The sequence below is a fragment of the Paroedura picta genome, chromosome 2 (assembly GCF_049243985.1).
Source record: "Paroedura picta isolate Pp20150507F chromosome 2, Ppicta_v3.0, whole genome shotgun sequence".
Lineage (NCBI taxonomy): Eukaryota > Metazoa > Chordata > Lepidosauria > Squamata > Gekkonidae > Paroedura > Paroedura picta.
This window is the reverse complement of record NC_135370.1, coordinates 104,080,180-104,105,603: the sequence shown is the minus strand read 5'-3', so window position 1 is coordinate 104,105,603 and position 25,424 is coordinate 104,080,180. Positions and strand designations below refer to the sequence as shown.

Below are 25,424 nucleotides of genomic sequence, written 5' to 3'. Positions count from 1 at the left end.
TACGATCTGTTCACAAGGTACTGTCTATGGATGGAAGTCAAAAGCAAAGCCTATAGTCAAAGACTATTCCCATCTAGGGTTGCCAGGTCAGTTGGACCTGGGAGAAGATGGGCAGTCAGTTCTGAAAATAGCCAAAGAGAAGAATTGACACAGAGGTGTGAAATAAACCAAAATATTTATTGACTTAGTTGTCTGTACTTCCTTCAATATATTCTGCTTAAAAAATCAAAAAAGGGTATTACCAGAATGGGGTCCAGATATGCAGTTACCCTCTTTCAAGAACAAAAGCCTTTCATCGGTGGTTTTACCCTACAATCATAACACAAATAGAAATAAATCAAATGTTAATCATGCTAATTCATGAACCACTCTTTAAATGAACCAAGTACAAATAGATTCCCACCTCTTGGTTAGCATGACATGATATGACCACCAAGGAATATATCTTAAAGTATAAACTGGTTGTAGGCTGAAAGCAAATATGGAGGATCCTAAATGCATGAATGCTTGAGTTCCTGATAACCAGGCACTGAGTCATCACTTTTCAGTCTTGTTGCTAAATGACAGGTGCACCTAGCACCATTGCTTAAAGGTCCCATTAATAAAAACATGACAAGACCCAGGATGTATTAAGACCCTTCAATCCCAGTGATTCAAATGCAAAGATGTAAAAGCTTTCCCTCTGAAGTAGAATTTTTTTGTATAATCAGACATTGGTGTGGATGGGCTTGAATCTGTTCAGTGCCAAAAAAACGCAATTCCTCGTGTTGATGTCCTTTTGTCTCAAAATGATTCCTCATAGGAGGAATTCCTTTACACCATGTCTGAGGCAGGATAGGTGCTCAAGTATCCTAATCTTGAAAGGGATTGATGTATTCCTGCAAACCAAGCATTAACGTACACACTTTGCAAGCCCCACAAGGGAAATCCCCTTTAGGTAAAGCTCTCAAAGTCCCCTCAATTCCGCATTCTCTGGAAGTAAGTAGTTCTTTTAAATTGTGGCCCATTTGCCATGCAAAAAAGGTCTCATTTTCACACATCTGGGATCCTCCACATATGCTTTGAGCCTACAGCTGGTTTATAAAGGTAAAGGTAAAGGTATCCCCTGTGCAAGCACCGAGTCATGTCTGACCCTTGGGGTGACGCCCTCCAGCGTTTTCATGGCAGACTCAATACGGGGTGGTATACTTTAAGGTATTTTCCTTGGTAGTCATGGCATGTGATCCTAAGCTTATGTTTTGTATATTATGGTATATTCAATATATTTTATTTATAATGTATTTTATTTATAATTTATGTTATAATTAAACAGCATGGTAATTTATAATTAAACAGCATGGTATTTGTTTTCTCACAGACAAATGTTAAAAACTAGAACAAATGTTGACTGCATGTAATTTGAGATTGCAATATACTCTGAGAGGTGGGAATCTATCTATACTTGGCTCATTCAAGGAGTGGGTCGTGAATTTGCTTTATTAACATTTAATTTATTTCTTTTAGGTCACTTGGACCAACAAGCAGGGGATGAAGGAAACTGATCAGGAATTAGAAGCAAAGAACCAGAAAGTTAACACAACATCCCTAAGTCACCCAGAAATGATATAGCATATCACTGAAACTGGGGACCATGCTCTGATTTGTGGGCAATATCTCTATGAGAGAATTAGCTTCTTATCATAGCATTTTGCCCACAAATAAGAGCAAACCCGCCCAATGTCATTGACACCCCCATGTCACTTCCAAGTGATGCAGAAACATTGTGTTTACTTTCTGGTTGTTCCCTCCCCAAGCCTGGTACATTCCCCCAGTTTCCTAAAGCCTTAAAATGGGGGGGGGGGTCCAAATCAGGGGATCCCGTTGCCCCAACTGTGAATTGGCAATCCTATTCTCATCTTCACATGTTTATTCTAACTGATGAGTAAGCCTCTAAACAATTTATAATAAGCAAGTTAATTTATAAGGTCAGGTGTGAAAAGTCTGCCAGTAAGCAGGGTGATAATGGAAGTTAGAACATCGGTAGGAACAGCAGGTCTAGAAATGCTGAGAGACATGAAGATGCTGAATGTTTTGCTTCAGAAACCACAAGGAACCCATTGAACATAAATGCAACATATAGCAGTACTATAGCACACATTAGTAGTACTAGCTACCCACCTTCTTTTTCTTTCACACTCATGAATGTATTTACAACGAACGAAATACAAGGAATAAATTGATCAATCCTCATTCTCTGAGTTGGTTTTGACCAAAGGAACAATAACTTGGGTTTAAGCCATTTGTAGTGCTGCAGTCAGTAAGGTCTCCATCACAAAGCTTACAGTGACATCCTGTTGCTACTGGATAGGAATAAAATGATTCTGCATGACCAGCACATCCTGGGATCTTTACAGTCTCGTACACAATCTCCTTGAATGTGCAGATCTTTTGAATGTGTTTCCTTCGGGACAACTTATCAAGGGGATCCTAATCAAAGAAAGAGAGCGAGAGAGAGACTAGCTGTGAAATTCATTTGCTAGCAATGGCCTTTGACCTATATCTTGATATTATTGTGCAGAGCCTGCTCAAAGGCCTGATTAATTGGCCTAATACTGACTGTATTTCTCCCACAATGTCAGTGATCGTTAGGCAACTTGTTCAACTCAAACCAATTTCTATTTAGGGCCTGCCATTTGTTTCAGGACTCCTTGTTCTCATTCTGTATCCAGTGAGTGACAAGAGACACATATTGCTCTATATCAGAATAAACAGGAACGAGTTTTATAGTGTACAGCTTCTTCCTGAGCAAGTAATCCCTTGCTATGAACAAACTATTTCCAAAATTCACTATTTGGAGACTTCAGTCCTACATAGCTCTGGGTGCCTAGCCTTTAATAACCTGCTTCCTGATGGAGGCATCTCCTGTGCATGGCTGAATCATGTAAAGAGAGTAGTGTCATTCATTCTGTTACATATATGGAATCCTCAAGAGAGCAGGCATAATTTCCACACTTCAGAGTTCTCATAACTATGATAACCTAGGCTATGGCACACAATACATATTAGCCTTGTGAACATTTCTGTCGGCTTTCTTTTCTGCCTTCAATAGCAGCACATGTAGAAATTTAGCTGGTAAAGTTTTCTGTGGCATGTAGAAAGTGATGGTAAAAACTGTACTTGAAGGGTATAAATATTTTAATAGAAGGGCCACCACAGCATCCAGAGAAAAAGGCCTGGGCTCTTTAATAGAAGCTTAATTTGTAGAAATGGACAGCTGTAGCTTTCCATGCATGGAGGTAAATAATATCACCTGACAAATAGCATCCCATTAAGCATCTATTTTATTTCCTCCAGGCAGTCGACAACTCTATTTGTGTCCAACTGGTGTTTAAAACAGAAGAGCAAGGCTACTAAAATGTTGATGACAACTGATATAAAAATGAGACTTGGTAAATTTATATTAGAAGCAATGCAATTTTCACTGTTGCTTTTTCACAGTCTGGCTGCACTGAGAAGCTCATCACCAGATAAACTGAAATTCTCCCCTAGCCATAGAACTACATACCCGAGGCCTGTGTAACAGATTTAAATAAGTTATTTAAATAAGGCACACATAAAAGAGTCATGACTTGCAGCCTTTCAATATTCTCAGACCACAAACTAACAATTGATGCAGACGCCTCAGTAGAGCATATGGTTTGTATGCACAAGGTCTCAGGTCCAATCTCAGGCATTTCCAGTTTAAACGGGGGGGGGCATGGTAACAATCACACAAAAACACACACACACAAAAAACCCTTGTATATGTGGATTTTTCCACGGGATCCATACTTTGGGGCAAATGAATTCAAGTTAAGCATCTGTACTTACAAGTCCCACTGAACTTTCTCTAGTGTACACATTCCTAAAATTAGGATACCAGTAATATTTCTAACAATGGCCCAAATGGGTAAGCACCACAGCTATTTAAAATGGTTTCTTTGTGTTTTGCCATACCTCACCAGCGCATTTCTTTTGTCAGGATCTGAAAGAATAGTTTCTTTAGTATTATTTTGGAAGTACTAATTCCTGAGTCTCATGGCTCCTCACCTCTGTGTAGCAATAACCGGAGCACCACGTTGCATTCACACTGATGCAAAACCCACATTCCTCCTTCTCCACTGCTATTGTAACATTGGATAGCACACAATGATTGGAATATACCGTTTTCCAACAAAGTAACAGGACATAAAAGTTAACTGTCTTCATCCTGCAATGCAAAAAATTTGGGGTCAAGAGTCTTAAAGTTACACATATTTATGAAGTCATACACTATTATCCATTAGATAAGTGGCAATATCAGATACAATTACAGACTTCGGCAAACAGAAGCAGGGGATACAGTTGGTTAAGGAAAAGTAGACTCTGCAGTTTGTATTGGCAGAGAGCCAGTTTGATATACTGGTTAAGAATGGCAGCCTCTAACCTGGAGAACCAGATTTGTGTCCCCACTCCTCCATATGCAGCCAGCTAGAATACCTTGGGCTAGTCACAGTTCTCAGAGCTCTTTCAGCCCCACCTACCTCACAGGGTGTCTGTTATGGGGAGAGGAGAGGAAGGCAATTGTAAGTCACTTTGTGACTCCCTTGGGTAGTGAAAAGCTGGGTATAAAACCCATCTCTTCTGCAGGTAACAATACTGGTAAATGAGGAAAGTAGAGGTTACTCTACCACCACATCAGAGAAACTAACAACATAATCAGAAATTTTCTTTCAACTAGATTATTGCGCTCTCTCGCTATTACAAATAAGTTCTGGAAGCCTTTTTCTTTAAAAAAACAAAAAAGGAAAGAGAATAAACATATTTAAAAGATGGCAAATGGCTATCACTACTCTTTTAAATGTAATTTTTGTTGCTAAGCTTTTTAAAAGAACTTGTCATTTCCAAGGCAATCTTAATTGAGAATCTGCTGAAAGTTACCTGTAATAGACTTCCTTTGCTGGAATTAGTTGTCAAGAGAGGAAACGCAGGCCTTTTATACAAAATCAGATGTAACTTACACCTAAAGGCTTTGCAGAGGATTAAGACAACTGGTATTAGTCTGAACCCGAGTGAAAGAGAACTAATATTTAGCTAGACACTGATGAAACCTTGTAAAATGAAGGCCATGAACAGCATCACTATTCTTAAAATGGCCTGTTATAAAATTTCACCCAAAGAAACTTTGGAACTCATAATAGAGGATATTATTAGCACCATGATGATTATGCTGTTAGGACCTACACTAAGGAAACCATGGCCAAGGATTGGAGGTGTGCATTATAAAGGATTTAGAGCAGTACTGAGCGCTGTTGTCATACTTTCCACCCAGAGAAAATCTCCTCAGGGTCATAGCCTGCTTTCCTTTCTAGCAGGGATGCTGCAACTCCTAAAAAAAAAAGAAAGACATTTTGTTATATCCAGTAGAAATGACTATAGCCTATAACACAGAAGAAAGGAAGAAGGAGTATCAATTACTTTTCATATAATAAACTGGGATTATAAGGAATCACAAGGGAAATCATTTGATAACCTCCTCACTCCCCAAAATGTTCCCTTTCAAATTTCTTTCTTGGGGAGCTTGAGCAAGTTAGCATCATTTCCCTCTCTACTTTTTCATTTAACTAACCCCATTCACAAGTTACAGAGCATTCATGTACAACCTGTGCACAGTGAACACTCCACTATTCCTTATTCAAGCATAGAATAATTATCACACGATATTCAGTACATGTACAGTTCAACATGTGATTCAAAACCTCCCTGCCCCACTATGTTTTGGCTTGTCCCCTGTACAAGGGGCAAAGTCCTTGCCAAGTTACTACCAAACTCACACCCCACTTCTGATTTTGATAAAGTCGCCTATCTGTTATCAGATGTTGACCCCTATATTTCATATAGGGTGGTACTTTTCGCTCTGGCCGCCAGAAAGATCCGAGCCAAAGCTGTCTTACAGGTGTCCCCACCTTGATACACCGTGTTTCTTTTAAATTGTAACTCAGTAGCCCTCGTCTACAATTTATGTACGCAATATTGGAGAAATATTGTTTTATCCATATTTGTACCATATCGTTTTTAATTATGTTTTGTAATGGCCTTTGGCTAAACACAATAAATGTTATCGTATCATATCGTATTGATTCAAAACCTCACATTTATCCAGGCACTATTCCTCATACACATTAATAACATCAATGCACATTGGATGTACATTGGATAATTTAAAAAAATAAATAAGATGCAAGCACATATATGTCGAATGTACATGCATTCATTATTTAAGCAATGTCTTCAGCCTAAATTGTTGAACATTCCATGCTTTTTGGAGCATGTTCAGTCCTCAACAGGCTGTTGAAGAGATTTTTCTTCTCAATCCTTTTGTTAATTTACAAATTCATATTTTCCTGCATAACTGAATATCTGGGAATCTCTGTTTATCTGTGGGCAACCCATTTTTGAAACATTTAGAAGGAGGAGTGCCCAATGCCTAGCTGACATCAAAACCAACAGTCATTCATTGTCTGTGTATCTCTCCTTTAGAAACATTTAGTAATGCAGAATGGGTGAATTTGTTAGAACATACAAGATTAGTAGTGTGCATGAGTCAAAAGTATATGAAGAGAATCCTAAAAGGGACGTCAGAGGAGATGTGTAGTTAGCATATTAAGATCAGGAACCTACTGGCATTTTTCAAATAATCTTCTCCTGTGTACTGATTGGCTCAACTGGAGACTTCCTGCTCCTCTGAGCACACTTCCTCTCTGTTTGCCATCAGATAAATAGAACAGTTAGTGAGATAGACTGCTATCTCTCTCTGTCTTTACAAAGTTGTTTCAATTCCCAATAAAGCTATTTATTCTTTAAGCAGCTGGTGCTTTACACCTTTGCATATTTAAACTCTGCCAACAGAATCAATATCATCACAGTGGAGCCTACCACCACTCATCCTAAACTGCAGTCGACTGAATGGATTGGGGATAAGGGAACTCAAAGCACACTAATGTTACATTTTGCATTTTGAATGACTAAACAGTATGGGGAAAGTAGAGGAAAAGGAGACCCAAGGCTGCTGACTTTGGCACCAGGCACATGTCAATTTCAGTGTGAAATTCAGGCATCAGCTGCAAAACTGTCCAAGCATTATCCAGTTCAGTCTGTGTATATGTGGGTGTCATATCTTATTTCTTTTCATTTATTGTCCTAGCAACTTGGCCTTGATCTTATAACTGAATCCTCTAATTATGGTTAATGCTCTCCAGGCACCTGGATAAGACGTTCATGAACAGTCATAACATGCCTAATTATATTGTTGGCTTAATAGTAACCTTCTTGTACACTGAAAATGTACACTAAATAACCTTCATTTGATTCTCCTACCCATATTGCAAGAATGGGTATTACTATTTGGCAGTAATTATGAGAGATTTTCCTTCTGTTTAATTTGGAATGGGCCAAGTATTTATTTTAGAAGCTTTGCCAGTGAGTGTTCTAAAACATTTGTTTTCTGAAAATCTCTCTGAGGCTGCACCTGATGTTAGTGTGTGTACACTCATGCTGCTGCTTTGTTTCCCTGTATTTTGATTTCACTTTCTCTACATGCATCCTACAACATCAGTCAGGGCAGTGATCATTTTGAAAATTCAGCCATCAGTTCTTCATTTAAAAACACATAGGCAGTAACAATCACATAACATGTTTGCAAGAAACAATCAGCATGAATTATTCAAATACAGAAGATATCAAACCATAGGCCACTTGGTCAGGTGGCTTGCTCATGACAATGCAGGAGTCTAATTTTGACATCCAGGATGTGCACAGAAGTTTTATGTGGGTTTGAGTTTGTCTGTTTTGCAGGAGTAGACTTTGTGCAGATGGGAAGATTTGTTTTCCATCTGCACTAGAAGTATTCAATGTTTGTTTTGAATGAGATAGAATAGAAAGTTTAATATTGAATTTCTGTCAGTTATGTAGTTTTTAAACTTATAAGAATCTCAACACACAAAAATGGCAATAACAGCCAAGTTGTATAAAGTTAAAAATGCTTTTCCATAAGCAACATCTGCATAGCTAGGTAATGTTTACAAGAAACATCCCAAGGGGAGTATGAGGTTCTCACCACAAAATTAGCCAGGAGGGGTGCTGTTCTATGGAAAAGACTCATGCAGTCAACTCCTCAGGTTCCTACATGATTGAGGGATATTCCAGGGCACCTTGAGAAATTATGAAATAATCCAAAAGATCTGGGTAAATGAACCAATCAATTCAAAGAAGTATGGCACTTCACAGCATAAGCAACTCCTGGTCATATTAGCCCATTTAGACAAAGAAGAGGAGGCATCATTGAAATGTAAAGAAAATGGTCAGCCACATGAGCAATGAAAGAGAAACCCACCCACACCTGCACATGTCAGTTTGCCCTCTGCTCAACCTGGAAAAACTAAATATCCTTTTAACCATATATTTACCATTCCATCATTTGGAAGGCTCTGATAGTTGGGGACTTCAGAAGACAGACTACTGAAGCAGAAAACTAGAACTAGAGGAAGGAATTATGAAGTACCACTAGAGATGGGCAACACACAATCTAGCGCTCACATTTGACTCAGAACTAGGGTATTATAAATCAATACATAGACCTATAAATCAGCAAAAGAGTTAAATTGTGTTTATCCCAGTTTGCCCTGATCTCCCTTCTCTTATTTGGTTGGGGTGGCAGCAGCTGCACATACCTGGCAGTTGATGGTTGCAAGCCAACATGTAGCTACAGAGAGCTCTGACCAGCAGGAGGGAATGCAGCTGCAGACAAACCAGAGCTTAGATTCCAAAGTTGTTGCAGGAGCTCCTCATTCCTCTGCCCAGCCCCCAGCTGCAGCTCCCTGCCTTCTCAGCCCACCTGGCTCAACTGAGCCAATTAAGCAATGTCAGCTACTTACTGGGAAAAACTCCAGTTTAAAAGGAACATTACCATGTTAGCAAGGCAGTTGCACACCCCCAGCGAGGGCCAATCAGGTAGGGAGTAAGTTGACTACACGCAACTTCAATTTTATAATGTTTAGTGGTAGGTAATTTGTTACAAGTAGTTTTTTGTTATGCAATCAAGTATTTAAAACTATAAGTGGCTTATCTTTTTGGCAGGGAGACTGACCATGAGGAATGCCATGACCCCAACTCAGTCTGTTAATATGGTTGTATACCAAGCATACTGGCTTTTGTTGTTGTTGTTGTTCCTGCTCACATAATATAATATGTTAGGGCAAAGCACCTGAAAAGATGTGTGATTCCAACTTTGTCAGCAGTACCATCAACACCTTGGTATAAATGCCAAATAAAATGCTGCAACTAGGTGCCTGATATAAATCACTTCCCATCTTTTCCATTTCACTGCTTGCCTTGAGACATTCCTATGCTTTAATTAAAAAGAGAGAGAAGGGTAGAAGCTCAGTCTGCAGAGATTCGTGAACCAATATCTCAAGTGTCCCTGGATGTCACAGATCCTAGCTCTAAGGTGTTCTAAGCTTTGAAAAGTCTCTGATACTTAGTCTGTGATGTAGCTCTTTTGATTTTGCATGCAATTCTGTGACTCTAGAGAATATAATGGTGATCATTAAAGTAACTCTACTCAGTGTTTCATGCACACAGATCCCCCAAAATCCAAATTTTCCAAAAGCCCATTTCTCTCAAAACTTCCAAAATATATTTTGTCCCTTCATATTCGCAGTTTCACAGCATGACAGAAGAATCTTTACAATCTAATTTAGCTGATTACACTTAATATTAGTTCTGGTCTACCGGTTGTTACTAGACTTACTGTACAGTCACATCTGAAAATATGTTTCAAATAATAAAGTGGGGGCAGGAAGGAAGTATCTGAAGAAACCTCCTATTATTATGTCTCATAATACCAGTGCAGAGATACAGTTTTGCATTCTCTTACATATTTATTGATTCTGTTACTACCTAAACTATGGTATGGAAATGTTACACAGTCGACATGACTTCCCCCTGAAAGGGTACTCCATGAGCAAAGAAATCCTTTGAGATCCTATAACAGATTCTGGAAAACTATTTGAACAATGGATCCATAGGCATTGCCCTCTTTTGTCCACATAAGTTCATTTCAAAAGCCAATATATTGATATTTATATATTATACTAGCTTCAAAGCCCATTCCTAAGAATGCCCCTGTCCAGGCAGCTTAAGGTGGCCTTGGGCGGCAGCTCACAGCCAGATCAAGTGGGACGGGCGGGGGCTGGGCAGCTCGTTAGCAGGGCCGACAGAGCTCCTTAGCAGTGTGTAACAAGTAGTCAGCAGGCCGGGAGGCCCTCGTCAGCAAGCCCTCGTTAGGAGGCCTTCCACCATGATCCTTTGCCCAGGGCCCTCTCCCCTTACGTGCTGTTGGCTTCAGGCACTGAGACATCTGAAAGTCCAGGGACGGAGGGCGGGAGCTGCAGGGGCATGGCCAGGGCTGGCTGCACCCTGATTGAACCTATTCCAACTTGGACAGCCAGACACGTCCCACCCCCTAGGCTGTTTCATAAACAAAGATGTCCATGGACATCTGGAGGGCCGCAGTTTGACTACCCCTGTCCTACGCAATCATCAAAGGGGAAACATTTTTTTACTACATCTCAGGCTGTAGAATAAGGGTGCAACATATTGAGGATGCCAGGAATGGCCTTGATGTCACAAATAATATTATAAATGCAACGTGGTACCAAAACAAAAGGTCTGGTCAAAAGAAGAATTTGGTTCAAAATTGGCAATTTGAATAAAGTACAGAATAGTTACAAAATAGCTATTTATAGTTGTCTTTTAAATTTGGAGCAAGATCTTCATCCTGGAAGATTTTTTGTGTTTTTCAGGATATTTACAGTCACATTGCTACTCACAATCTCTCATCTCAATTTTATAATAACTGCATTCTTTCGCACTGCATCAAGTCCTGTAATCTTCATACTAGCACTGAACTGGATGAACTTTTGATCTGATCCACCGAGGAAATTCTCAAGTTTATCAACATGATACTTCAGTTTACAGAAGTGGGAGAAATCAAGTTTTTTGAACAACCAAGAATACTTATGAGGTATTTGAACACAAGTGGATAATTGAACATTTGACTGTGACGATCATAATTTATAGACAGCTGGTGTGATATTTAAGCTCTGCTCTTTAGGACTACTGCCAACATAATTTCTCCCTATTCACGGGTTCATACTGCACGTAGGCAGGTAAGGGACAACAGTCACAGTGACATGTTGCACCAAGTATGTATTTGGGATGCTTATAGACAAATGCCTTCCACTATCTCAGACTATTATTCCCTCCTGTGTTTTATATAGGGGATAGTAAATATTGGAATAGAGTCAAAACTACCAACCATTTCAAAGAGGATAACATTTCTTCCTTATTTTCTGAAATATAACATGGAAAAAAGTACAGGTAAAAACTTAGCCGTTGTGTTAAAGAAGTAAATGTACATTTCACATGAGCTAAATGATATCACTGAATTATCCCACCAAGTAAGAAACCAGTCAGTTTTGTGCATTAAAGGCATACACACAGCTTCACATTTTGTTCTATTTAATTTGTTTTGCATAGTCTAGGTTACAGATCATCATGAGAAGCACAGGATTTGATTCATCTTTCTTATCTATCTTTATAAACATGAAGGCAGAAACCTGCCTTTGAAACATATGCTTTATCTGCAATCAGTTAGCTGAGCTGAAGTATCAGCCTGCAGTGCATGAATTCAGAAAGGAGGGAGATTACTCATTATTTTTCACTATATTATTTCTCCAGCCAAGTGTAGAATCCATGCTGTCATGTTCCAGTCTGCAGCCAGCAAGCCAACTTGTGATAATGAAGATACAGTATTCTGGCAAAACTTCAGTACAGCTAACCCCTGAAAAATAAGATTAACCTTGAGCATTGCTTTGGAGAATTAAAGTAATTATGACTTTTAAGTGTATTGTTCATTATTCTTAGCATTTTTATATTACTTTCTTTCATGACACAGAGTTCCAATGAGTCTTATTCCCAAGAAACCCCAATATCTCCTCCCCAACCCTCCCTCATGTTCTAAAGCTTTTGCACAGATCCAGTTGAAGGGGAAAGGCAGAGATAATTACTTGTATCAAATTTATCAAACAGGTATTCCTTAAACCAGCCTTGCCCAGTAGCTGGGATCCACTGGAGGGGTTTTGGGAAATAGAAGAGTGAGGCAACTTTCACTGATCCCCTTTCCCACTGCAGACATCTGACTCTCTACAGCTGCTCCTGGGAATCCCCACTTCACCCAAAAGCAGCATTTCTGGGGCATTTTGGGACTCCAGTAAGAGAGAGGAGGCCAGGAAATCCCTCTCTGTAGACATCCACAGAAATCTCCACCCTTTGAGTGCTGATCAGTTAACTGTATTGCAAGCAAAACTTGTTGTATTAACATTTCCCCAGTAAGGCACCAGTCTCTAAAACAATGCATAGTTGAGCCCTCTTTATTGAAGGGATCCATTGTCCACATTCACTTGCAAATCTTGTTGAAAAATAAACAAGCCTGACACAGCCTGGTAATACTTCCATTCTTGTGACATTTCAGTGTTTGGCAACCTACCAGCCTGCATGCTTGAGATATTTGTGCAAAGCCATTCTCATGATATTCTAAATGTTTCACATTAACTCATCTTTAGTCCTGCAAAACTATAGGCTCCATGCTGCAATACGGGAACAAAACATTTGTGATCTGAAAACCCAGGATCTTTAATCAAAATCAACAACTGACTATATTTAGAAAATGGCAATCCAAATGAAATTAGCCAAAACGCCAAGGAAACCAGCTGCTCAGAGCTTGGGGGGGGGGGCAGGAGGACAGAACTGAGAACATAATTCTGTCCATGAGCTTCACACATAACGACTCAATGCTCATTCCTCAAAAGCTCTGTGGGTAACAATGCAAAAAAAAATGGGTCAGGGGGAGAAATTAAGGAAACATTTGCTACTGAATCATCCTTAGCCACAGAATACATTCTTGTATACAAAGGATTTAAATCACTGCTGGAAGATAGGCTTCCCCTTGTCACAACTCTGAAGGAACACGTCCATGCTGCTTAATAAACTAATGTCACTAAGGCAAAACACAATCAACACTATGTAAGAAATCTCCCCCCCCCCCAAAACAGAAAAACAAAATACAACAAACCATATACACACCAAGAGATCTTCCAGCAGGATAACAACAACAACAACAAAACAGTGAAGTTCCTGAGATTTACTGTTGTATATGCAGACCTGCTGAGGACTGACCTTGAGGTCCAAGGTGGGATCATAATTCCAAGCCACTGATTGGCTCATGCCAGGCAGGCTTCGCTGCAGGAGCCAGTTGATTCAAAAGTGTTCACCACAGCCTGATTCAATGCCTCACAGCAGGATCCACTATGGATCCAATCAGATTAAACTAATTGGCAGCCAATGGCCTGCATCTGCGGGAAGTTCCGTTTGTTCTGTTATGTAAATATTTGGGGGGGTTGATCTGGAATTCTCAGTACAGTTTTGTACCATGAGCTGATTGAAAATAAAGAGTTGAATGATTTCAGTGCCTCTTGACCCTTTCCTATAGCTACCTTTCCCCCTATTTTAATAATCTTATATTATTATTATTATTAAATTTATATCCTGCATCCCCCCGGAGGCTCGAGGCGGGTCACATAAAAACCAATCCCCTATAACAATAAAAGCACAATAAAACATAATACAATTAATACAAAAGTTAAGACAAGAATGGCGGCATTTTAAAGAAATTTTAATGAAATTTCACACAAACATTACAGATATAATGCGAAACCTTCCCTTAACATACTATATTAGTTCCCAACACCTTCTGTAAAAGGAAATAAATATGGTGCACAGGCAAATAAAGGAAAGCAATGCTGAGGTGAAAAGACAAACACTTTCCCCTTTGTTGCTGATTAGAAAGGGAACCACAGGTAGTTCAAGCCAATTAGCACTGCAGCCCAGAACCCTAATGGCCCTGATGATCAGGTAATTACCAGAAAGCATATTCCATCTCCATCTAGAAGACTGTCATCTTCTAGGAGGGGTACAGAGATTTTACGGGTCAAAGATGCTAGAAGATGTCTTCCTGGAGATTTTAGGAAAGGCTTCTTTGAACTGGGAGGGAAGATAGACAAATGGACATAGTAAAATCCCTGGGCACAGAGAAGGAAGTTAACAGGATTACAGGCCTGTCAGATACATTTTTCTTTCAAATCTAGTATTGACCCTGCAGCCAGTAGGTAACTTCTTATAAAAATGGGGGTCTAAAAAGTAAATAGAATGGAGGAATATTACTTAGGGTAGCTTCACTGGTGTTCACTGGGAATATGAGGAGTTTTTTTCTTTAAATTATTTCTTACAAACCATAACAAACTTCACAAGACCTCTTCCTCTTTCTGGCACAGTAGTGAAATGCAGACAATTGATCTATGCTGGAGTTGTAAGAAAACAAAGCTGTAAACAATTAGTTCAGTAACCTGCTCCATTGTAAAGGCTTCAAAAAGTTTTCAAATGGTGAAATGGATGGAACTTTACAGTCCCTAGCCGGTAAGAATATGTTTCAACCATATAACTACACACATGCCATATCCATCATAATAGGAGGATTTGTTGTTGGAAAAGCTCTCTTTGTTAGCTGGCAGAAAGACATTTAGATTCAACAGCGTAATTAAGAATAATGGATTTATTGTACAGGGGATAAGGCGAATGAGTGCAACATCTCCCCCACCCCAATCACACAAACATCATCAACAGAATGTCTAAATAATTTTTTAAAGCCAAGATGAGAAATAGGCCTCCTCCGGCCACCAGCAGGGAATGAGTGGATAGACTTGCCAGATCCAGTTTGGGAAACTCCAGGAGATCTAGAGAGGAAGCCTGGGGAGAAGAGGAACAACAGAGAGGTACAATGTCACAGATTCTACCCTCCCAAGAAGCTATTTTTTTCAGCAGGAACTCATCTTGTTGTCTTGAGATTACTTGTACATACATATGACCTTTATTGGCATTATACAGAAAGAGTCAATTTGACAAGATATATAGCAGTAGGACATACAGCAAATAGAAATTCAGTTAATACCATCACTACAACTCTGGTGAGCAAACTGTAAAAATCTAGCAAGATTTTCCATTCTCTCAGGTGTCATATCAACAAGAAAACTATAGTATTTTAGAATCAGAGAGATCAGTGTTCTCAACTAAAAGGCTCCCAATATAAAATTTAATTTGGGGCTCACAAAAAGCACAATAAAGCATCTCTGTCACTAGCACTGTACAGACATAACCTATCTTCAAGATATCCCCCATAATCTACCTTCCAAAACTGCTGAAAGCATTACATTATACCTTGTCTGAGAAATGACTCTACGCAGATTAACATTCTAATATATGGGGGAGACGACTTGTAATTCCAGGGGGTTCCCCCTGAGGCTGTCATTCTTATTCTGGAGCAATTTAACAATTGCCTCCTCTATTCACTATCTTATATATCAGTAATGCTCAAATTTAGCAACACAAGACTCCCATTTTAATTTTTTTGTAGATCCTATTGCAAGACTTTCCCTCTACCAACTTTGGCTCCCACCTGATACTTTGTTTTCTAGGGTGTATGGCATACCCCATGGATGTTTCCAAGCTCAAACCAGAAAGCAAGCTTAAGTACAGAGTTTTTACTATCATTAATTTGCCTACAAGGGCATGCCTCAGAGTCAGCAAGTTCTATAGGGCCACAGCTCAAAAGATCTAATCAATCTCACCCATTGATTTGAAGGGACTTTGTAGCAGAGGAAGCCAAGAAACTTCTTTATTGACTTCTAACTAGAGGTCAGTGGAACAAAATTGGGTAGGAGGCACAGAAAAGGTTTCTGAGCTGTTCATACAATTAGAACAAAACCAGAATTTTTGGTATCCAGCTGAAAACTGAAGTAGGACAGCCAAACTCAGTGTGGGGCCTGGAGCTCTCTCAGAATTAAAACTGATCTCAAGACTACAGTGACCAGTTCGGCTAGAGGGAATAGCTCTTTGGGAGGGTGGACTTTAAGTCCCTCCCCTCCCCATCCTTCCCAGGCTCTACCCACAAATCTCCAGAAATAGCCCTACCTGAAGTTGGCAACTGCAATTTGGCTATTGTCTATGTCCATCAAGTGATATTTCTCTACCTTTACACAGAAATTCTTGGGGATGGAAAAAAGAGTAAAAGCCCTTCAATTTTAAAATATTTATCCTAAGAGTGAAAACGAGAGAAGGTCATGAACCAGAGAAATAAGGACTGTAGAATAGTTCCATTACTTTCATCAAAGCAAGATCAGCCAGCCAAATGTATACATACATTCTGTCAAACTGATCTCCATCCACTCTCTGGCAGTTCCCCTTGTGTGTCTAGTCTCATTAGATTATAGGCTAGAGAGCAGAGCCTGCTTTATTACTGATATATATCACTTTGAGAGATGATTTTTGGAATAGAAATTTTATTTATTTATTTATTTATTTTAAGCACCCATTAACCACCTTTCTTATGGACCTCTAAGTGGCTTACAATACAGATAAAATACATAAAACATAAAAAAAATTAAAATCACACTTAAAGCCTGCCAGTAAATTAATTAAATATGATCCTACTAAAACTGTCTTCAACTACCAAAGACTGAAAGTGAGGGGGCCAGGCAAGCTTCCCTGGGGTTTTGTTCCATAATTATAGGGCTGTCACAGATAAAGTCATTTCTCCTCTATCCACCAAATGACCTCTTTTGATTGATGGGAAAATCAGGAGCATTCGCTGGCAGGGGCTCATGGGAATTGTAGTCCATGGACATCTGGAGGGCCGCAGTTTGACTACCCCTGATTAAGAGTTTTTATGGCTGAACCACTTTGGGCTTGGTGCGCGAGGCGTGGGGTCGGTGGTGGCCGCGGAGTGGTCCAGCGGCGTCCTCTTGGTCGGTGGAGGACCTGGAGAGGGCGCGAAGCTGGGAAGCGCCCTCAGCAGCTCAGCTGCGGCAGCGTCAGAGGCGAAAGCGGTGGAGAGGGAGGCAAGCGGTGAGCTGTGACTGGGGGGTATGTGGAAGGGTTTAGGAAGGGCGTGGGTGGCGGTGGGAGGTGGCGGCGGACGGCCAGGGTGGGGTGGGAAGGGCGTGGGTTGCGCGAGCGGGAAGTGGGGGTTGGGGGGGTGGGAAGGGCACGGACGGCAGCAGGGGGGCGGACGCTGAGGGTGGGGGTGGGAAGGTCGCGGCTGTTGTCGTGCGGTGTAGGCGGACGTGGGGAAGGGCTGCCGCTGGGTGGAGGGGAAGGAGTGTTCACCGAGACCAGTGGCGTGGGGCGAGGGTCCTCCCTGGTGGCCATCCATGGAGGATGGCGGCTTGGGAGGAGTGGAGTCAGTGGTGTGGCGTCCGGGAGATGGGTCAAGTGTCAAACAGGGAGGCGCGCTTTGCACACCTCCCAATTGGACACTTGGCCCTGGAGTGCCACTCAGAGGAGCGAATCAGGACCCGCTTTGAGGCTCCTGATTCGCTCCTCCGAGTTTTTATCCCGGACAGAGCCCGCCCTAACTCCTCCCCACCAGCCCTTACTGTTTTATTTAGTCCGCGGCACCCATGGTGCCGCGGGTGGTTTAAAGATGATTCTATATCACTTTCAAGGAAAACCTTGTGTCTTTTTAGGAATCAGCAGAAACTCTATGGTAAAACCTGTGGTTGACTGTGTTGAACGCTTCTGTCAGATCTAATACAAACAGCAGTAGTGACCCACTTAGGTCCAGTTTCTTCCAGAGGTTGTTTGTTAGAGCAACCAGAGTTGTGTCTACCCAGGCCAGTTGGACCAGAATGAATCAAGTACCAATGTATCTTACAAGAAACTCTGTAGTTGTCCTATGACCACCCATGCAACCACCTTACCCAGGAATACCAGGTGAGATACTGGGTGGTAGCTTGCCAGGTCAGAAGGTTCCAACCCTTGTTCTTTCAGAAGTGGCCTAACCATGGCTTCTTTTAGTTTCTCTGGGAATGTTCTTGAATTAAGAACAAGTTGATAAGTTCTCAGAGAGGAACCCAGATCTCCATCCCACCAACGTTCACCAGCCAAGAGAGACATGGGTCTAGAGGACAGGTGGTTGGTAGGACAGCTTCTAGGACCTTGTCAACATTGACCAAGGAGAGTGGGCCGAAGTGGTCCAAAAAGGACCAGACAGTCAAGGGGCCTCCAGTTCAGTATCTGTCTCAAGCATGATAGAAAGCACCTGCTGGAACATCAAGATTTTCAACATGAAGAAGCTCACAAAAGCCCCACAGCTAACATCCAATTAAGTCTGGGATGATCCTTTGAATAAGGTTGTCAAAGACCACATTGCTTTAAACAGTTGTGCTTAGTGCAAGCTCACAGAGGCAATAGAGGCTGCAATGTATTTGCAGCCTTTACTGCCATCTCATAAGCATTCATAAGCCTTTTATAAGATGCTCTTGAAGCCTCATCATGAGTTTTCCAACAAACTTGTTCTAGTCATCTCAACTCTTGTTTCTGCTTCTGCAGCTCCAGTGTGAGCTGATTTGGGTCAAGAGTAGAGAGGGCATCGTGGAGCGATTTTGTCAATGACTTCAGAGCCAGCAATGCCAATACTCTACCAGCTCATTGACTGAATCTCTGGGGGTGACATCAGATCCTGCAGAGCATTCTGGAATCCAATAGGATCTATAAGTCTCCTTGGGTGAGTGAAAATCTGTTCTCTGCCTATTCAAGGAGGAGGCAGTGTATTAACTCAATCCTTTAGGGCAAAGTCATCCAACAATGACACCCTGATTGGTTGGACTGCACCACTTTCTTTTATTTATTTGTGGTCATTTAGATCAAACTTTGCACTACTATACAATAGCAGTTTGTAAAAGGGAGGGTAATACATTAAAAGGTTAAAAATGCATCAACAATAAAACTTAAAACTTCTCCATCATAAAAGCCAACATTTAGAAGCATTAACTGCTGTTGACTATTTTACAAGAATAAAATGAGTAATAAAAGCAATAAAACTAGTAAAGCTGTTAAAATATAAAACAAAAAACAAGATTAAGAGACGTGCGATAATATCTACTAACCAAAAAGCATAAGACGTTCTGTGGACCTATTATGGCTATACATGAGTGACCCAATCTTTCCTAATTCTTAATGCTAGCCATGCACATTTTGACTGCACCACTATTTAACCCCATCCCAAAAATCAAATCCAGGGTGTGGTCTGCTTGGTGTGTGGGGCCAACAACAAATTTGGTGAATCCCAGTGTTGCCTTGGCTGACACTAGGTCTGAATTATGCAAGGTCACTTTTCTCTGCAAGTATGTTTCCCAAGATCAATAGTCTGAAGAACTATACTACCCACCAAGCCACCAACACCAGGAAATTTGGCAGGGTAACTGTAGGTACAGTAGGTGACCTGTACACCAGACAGATGGCCAAACTCTCCCCTGTGTCCCACACCAGACCTACCCACTCAGTTCCTGGGATTGTTGGGATAGGGAGTGCCCAAAAGGAAAAAAAGATTCTCAGACAGTTGCTCACAAACATTTCTTCTTTGCAAAGGATATTATAGTTCTACCAGACTCTGCAAAAGGATCCTAAGGGAATGACTGGATTTTTTTTTCACAGCACTAATGAGGAGAAACACAGTGTGAGGTAAAAAATTGTCTATTTTGTTCCCTAGATAACCATGAACATACTGAATCTACCTTGTGAATAATAGCAGGAGATGTTGCAATAATGTGATAAATATGTGATAGTTAACTGTGCAAAAGAAATGTAAAAATAATTGACTATAGCAAATCTGAGAATCAAAACAGGACAATAACAATGTCAGAAAGCAAATGGTGACACCATAGGTAGTGGCAAGATAGGAGGAGTAGAACTATTAGGGCCAAGAGACAAAAATAGAATTGAATGAAGACCGAAAGATTGCTTGCATAAATGCTGGGAAAACAGCAAGATCTCACCACGACATAAAACTACAACCAATTAGTTTTCTTAAGCTATCATTGTTCTTGCTGCTGAAAGAGCTAAGCAGGGTTCCGTATTTTGAAATTGTCAGTCAGATATTTTGTGGCTAAATCCTACAGTGCTCTATTGTCATCTGATGAGTTTAGCTGTGGTAAAGTGTATTGGGAGAAAGATCAGGGCAAAGTAAAAACACATCTTACCTCCTTGCATACCAGATATGCCTACCTGCAATTTAGACACCACTGGTAATCCATGCAGTTGTGTAGGCTGGAAGGCAAAACTAAGCCAGTTGGTAATTGCCATTGCAGGAACTGTTATATTTGCCATCTTTGCTTTTGCACTGATATTTTTTGTGATTCATCTAACCAGAGTACGTATTCCATAAAATAATTTGTTATTTTTAATCCTAAAGCTGTGATTTATGTTATCCAGTAGCCATGATGTAAGTAGGTTTTACTACCACAGCTGTGAAGAAACAAATTTGTGAGCACATAAATTGTATGAGGTTACAAAAAAGGAATGCTTGTTTGATTCAGCATTTCAAGACCTTGAGAAACCCAGGTAACCAGTTTAACTTCTGTGTGTTGGGAAAAAATCAAGTCTCCCAGCCTACAATGTATTCAACATCTGAGAGCAGGGGATACATATTGGTTTTATACTATGAACACTCTATTTCCACATGGCCTTAATGGGGAAGTTGATTGGTTATATGTTTGATGTAAACTGTATTTGCTGAGCAGAGGATAAAGCAATTCCACCTATGTTTTTAGAAAATGTAGTACTCAAAAGTAACTTCATGTTGAAATATCTAGTTATTTCTGGCAAACAACAAAACTTTGATATTTTAAGTAAGAGACCAACAAAGCTAGGAGAATTCCCCAGTGGCTTATGTTGTAACACATTGTCAATTTATTTTTGCTGTAACATTTGTCTGATTTTTAAAGAAGAGTTGGTTCTTATATGCCGCTTTTCTCTTCCCAAAGGAGTCTCAAGTGGCTTACATTCGCCTTCCCTTTCCTCTCCCCAGAACAGATCCTGTGAGGTAGGTGAGGCTGAGAGAGCCCTGATATCACTGCTCAGTCAGAACAGTTTTCTCAGTGCTGTGGCAAGCCCAAGGTCACCCAGCTGGCTGCATGTGGGGGAGTACAGAATCGAACTCAGCACGCCAGAAGTCCATACTCCTAACAACTACACCAAGCTGGCACAGGCATGTAAAGTTTGCTAGTCTCAGTATTGTAAATCCAAATTTCTAGAACATTTTAATACACCCTACAAGAAATATTACATGATTCTTTGTAATGTCATATTAGTAACTGAACATGAATTAATTACCTCAATCCTGTGCTGATTGGGACTTCTTCTGTGTGTACTCCTGGGATTTTTCTGCAATAATCTTACATCAAATTTTGTATGCTTCAGAGGAAGAATCAAGAGAACATTTGTCTCTGTTTCAATAGCAGATCTTTGCTGTTGAATTTCTTTCTTAAAAAATGAAAATGTTTCAGATATGACCCTTTGTGTACATGCACATAGTGAAATATGCTTTCCATCACTGAAGGCAAGGTTGATGGCATCAGCATACCCTCAGGTGGGGCAGCTGCCCACTGCAACATGTCATTTCCCTGCCTGTCCACTGTCACCTATGCCTCCAGCAGCATATACTGCCGCCTGGGAAAGTTCTGCGAGCAGTGCTGATGGCCAGAAATATGGACAGCGAGAGGGCTTGTGAGCAGTACAAGGTAGGATGCACAGATAGGGAGACACATGACTGAGTGGATGGGAATCGGTCTCTGGGAACTCTTTGCCCAGCCCCACCCCTCAACTAGAACTGGCTGTTACTCAAGGAGCTAGTTTCAAAATATTTCTATACGTATTCCATGGGGGGGGGGGTATGTGTTTGTTTCTACATTTCAATGGATGGGTGTGTTTTTCTCAAACTTCTGAAATTTCAGAGTCATGGAAGTACACATCCATGGGACCTTTTAAAATTCCATCATAGCTGCAACTTCTGTAAAAGAATGAGGGAAGAGATATGGACCTTCCTTGAATTATGTAACTGTTGGAGTGTGGGGGGGGGGTGAGATAAAATAGCAAACTGCTTCCTAATAGCAGCATATACTTTGAAAGTCTCAAAATGTAAGCAATGAAATTTCAGGGCATAATAAATTATTTTATCTTTAAGGGCCCAGTGTTCTGCCTTGTTACTGCTATGAAAATGATGGTATGGCTATTTTTTTCAGAACTTCTGTTCTGAATTATTTCATGTATATGCTTCTGGACTGTTTGCAGTTGCTTTATACAGCAGATGATTTCACTCTTGAATTGTAGTCTCAGAGTAATTAAACACTGTTCCATTTTTAGCACTGTAAATAGTTAATGACAAGAAGCCACCCACTTTGTTCAGAAGTCACTGAACACAACATGTTGCAGCATTTGCTTTCTTCCCCCCTCCCCCACTACACTGTGGGAAGGGAAAGATCTACATTTGAAATCAGTGTTTCTTTTCCATCGCTCTGTGTAATCATCTGAGCAACTGCTGAGGACTCATCCATGTGTGCTTGTTTGACATCACCACCACTTCACTGCTGGCCATCTCCAATTCCAGCTGCTGCAGACTCTCCTGCCACTGGCAGATCCTGACCACATCCAGCTCCTATTCCCTTAGCACAAGCTTTCTCAACCACAGTTCCTTGAAACTCCGGGGTTTCTTGATGGCCCTAGAAAGATTTCCTGAATGGGTGGCAGTTAATTATTTTTAATTCTAAACATTTATTGGGTGATATGACCATGCTCCTGCCCTGCTCCCCACATGGCCAATGATGGGCCTGGAGGGGTGGGAAGGGAAGGGGCCTTGGGTAGGCATGTGCACAGCTATGCTTCCCAACCGTATTCTGTATGATCACTTCTGAGGTTTCTCAAAGCCTGAACAATGTTTCAGGGGTTTCAGCTCTGCCTCCAAAGAAGAGCTCACCCAATGGGCTGGTCACTTATCCCACCTGGCAGCTGGGCTGTACTCAGTGCCCCCTGAAGCCAGTGGCTGGAGAGATGGGTGCTTCAAATCAAGCCACCACCCATCTGAGGCTGGTCCCAAAGTGGCTTCCCTTCTTTTTCACATACACCACTCTCCTAAGAGAAGAGATTGGACAATTGGCACCATGCAGCAATCAGCCAAGCCTTCACTTACAATCTCCCAGCCTCCCAAGCTCAGGTAGCAGCTCCTCCAATAGTAATTTAACCTCTAATAGTAATTAATTAGACTGACATTAATTAGGATACTATATAATCTGAGATCATGCTAGAAATCTATTTAAACTTGATGCAGGTCGGTGTAGTGGTTAGGAGTGCCGACTTCTAATCTGGCAAGCCAGGTTTGATTCCCCACTCCCCCACATGCAGCAAGCTGGGTGCCTTTGGGCTCGCCATGGCACTGATAAAACTGTTCTGACAGAACAGTACTATCAGGGCTCTCTCAGCCTCACCCACCCCACAGGGTGTCTGTTGTGGGGAGAGGAAAAGGAAGGCGATTGTAAGCTGCTTTGAGACACCTCGAGGTAGAGAAAAGCAGCAAATAAGAACTAAATCTTCTAAATAGTTTCATACTGTTAATGTTATGTTATTAATTATAATTTCCAATTTTACAAATTTAGAGTCCAGCGGCACCTTTAAGACCAACAAATTTTTATTCAAGGTATGAGCTTTCATGTGCATGCACACTTCCTCAGATACAAAGTCATGGACTGGAAGCAATCAGTTCAAACTTATAGGTAGAGTGTAAGAATAAATTAACATACAGGATAATGAAAATGATTAACAGGTCCCAGAGATAAATAGGAAAAAATAGCATTTTCGATTTTTTTGCGTTCACCTGAGATTGACTTGCATGGGAAACATTTGGCCACAGTAAAAATGTAAATGTCTACATTAAGAGAATAATGGGCAAACAGATAGTCAATTGCTGACAACAGCTGAGATCTTGGCCCTTTGCCCCTGCCTATCCTTTCAAACTTGAAAGTCTCTAAGGAGCTTTTATTCCAGTCCCAGGTCGATTTAGTCCCTGCTGTCTACAGTGAATGTGATTTCCATTTTAATTTTGGGCAATTTAAATTTTTCATCTGCAACAAGCATGATTGATCTGGAGTGACCCTACCTTTCCCCCGCGATATCCTGGAGTGAATATAACCCTCGATATTTGAAAAATCAGCATGAGTAAAGGTGCAGTTCTCTGCTTTTTCTAAACTAATTTGCTGCCTCGAACCTCCAACACTGTAGAAAAGCCCTGATTGGCCAGGGCATTAGTTCAAGGCTTCCTCGTTCCAGGTTGCAAGGCTTCTCTTAAAGAGAAAGCCCTAAGTTCTCTCAGCAGAGGCTCCAGAAGCCCTAACTTAAAATTATTTCCAAATTTCACCAAGGGGTGCCTGATTCCTAGTGGGACCTAGCGTTCCCCTGAAATCATACCTTATCTCCAGACAACAAAGATCAATTCCTCTGGAGAAAATGGAGCATTTGGAGGGTGGATTACATGGCATGTGCCCCACTGAGATCCCCACTACGGCTGCTCCCGAAGATCACCGCTGCGCCTCCCCACCCCCCTCGGCTATTTTAATGCTGCGGCCGGGCATCGGGACTCATTTGCGGGGGCGGAGGGATACGCACACGAGGGCATGAGGTCGAGCAACGTTTGCCTCCAGCCACTGGGCACGAGAAGCATGGGGAGGGGCAGTGGCGGTGGCGACTCAGCCCCGGGGCGGAAGGAGACGGACAACGGCCGACAGCTGAAAGGTCGCAGCACCTGGTCCCCTCCCCCCCATCACCATGGCTGACCAGCTGACAGAGGAGCAGATTGCAGAGTTCAAGGAGGCCTTCTCCCTCTTCGACAAGGACGGCGATGGCACTACCACCACCAAGGAACTCGGCACTATCATGCGCTCGCTGGGGCAGAACCCCACGGAGGCTGAATTGCAAGACATGATCAACGAGGTAGGTGCTGATGGGAATGGCACCATTGATTTCCCAGAGTTCCTCACGATGATGGCCCAGAAGATGAAGGACACAGACAGTGAGGAAGAGATCCGCGAGGCCTTCTGGGTCTTCGTGAAGGACGGCAATGGCTACAATCAGCGCTGCAGAGCTGCGCCACGTCATGACCAACCTGGGCGAGAAGCTGACGGACGAGGAATTCGATGAGATGATCCTAGAGTGTATTATTATAATCTTGACCACTGAGGAAGACCCAGAAGGGTCGAAACGTGTTTGGTCCTTGGTTCTATGTGCTGTTAGTTCGGTATAGTTTTTAAGAAGTTTTTATTCTGTTTTTAATTGTGCACCATAATAAACAACCAACCAGTTTTACATTATTTTTATTGTTCAGCTCAACTTTTGAGTTCCTACCTGTTAAGGTTGGGTTTTGTTCCTTTTTT

General features: G+C 41.3%; 1 protein-coding gene and 1 pseudogene across 2 annotated transcripts; one reads left to right on the top strand and one right to left on the bottom strand.

Annotated features, from left to right (window-relative positions):
* Positions 1-260: 260 nt before the first annotated feature.
* On the bottom strand, positions 261-5,264 carry FSHB (follicle stimulating hormone subunit beta). 2 transcript variants are annotated; one of them, XR_013227864.1, is made up of 4 exons: positions 4,939-5,264; positions 4,069-4,228; positions 2,158-2,466; positions 261-309 (listed from the first exon to the last, which is right to left on the bottom strand). XR_013227864.1 is itself a non-coding variant. In XM_077318999.1 (3 exons), exons 2-3 carry the CDS (start codon positions 4,225-4,227, stop codon positions 2,227-2,229), a joined length of 399 nt encoding a protein of 132 aa, XP_077175114.1. In that variant the 5' UTR covers position 4,228; positions 4,939-5,264; the 3' UTR covers positions 1,719-2,226. The 2 variants fall into 2 exon arrangements, 1 of the variants encoding a protein (XP_077175114.1); XM_077318999.1 differs by lacking the exon at positions 261-309 and having other exon boundaries at positions 1,719-2,466.
* Positions 5,265-24,726: 19,462 nt separating this feature from the next.
* On the top strand, positions 24,727-25,206 carry LOC143828766 (calmodulin pseudogene; annotated as a pseudogene).
* Positions 25,207-25,424: the final 218 nt, after the last annotated feature.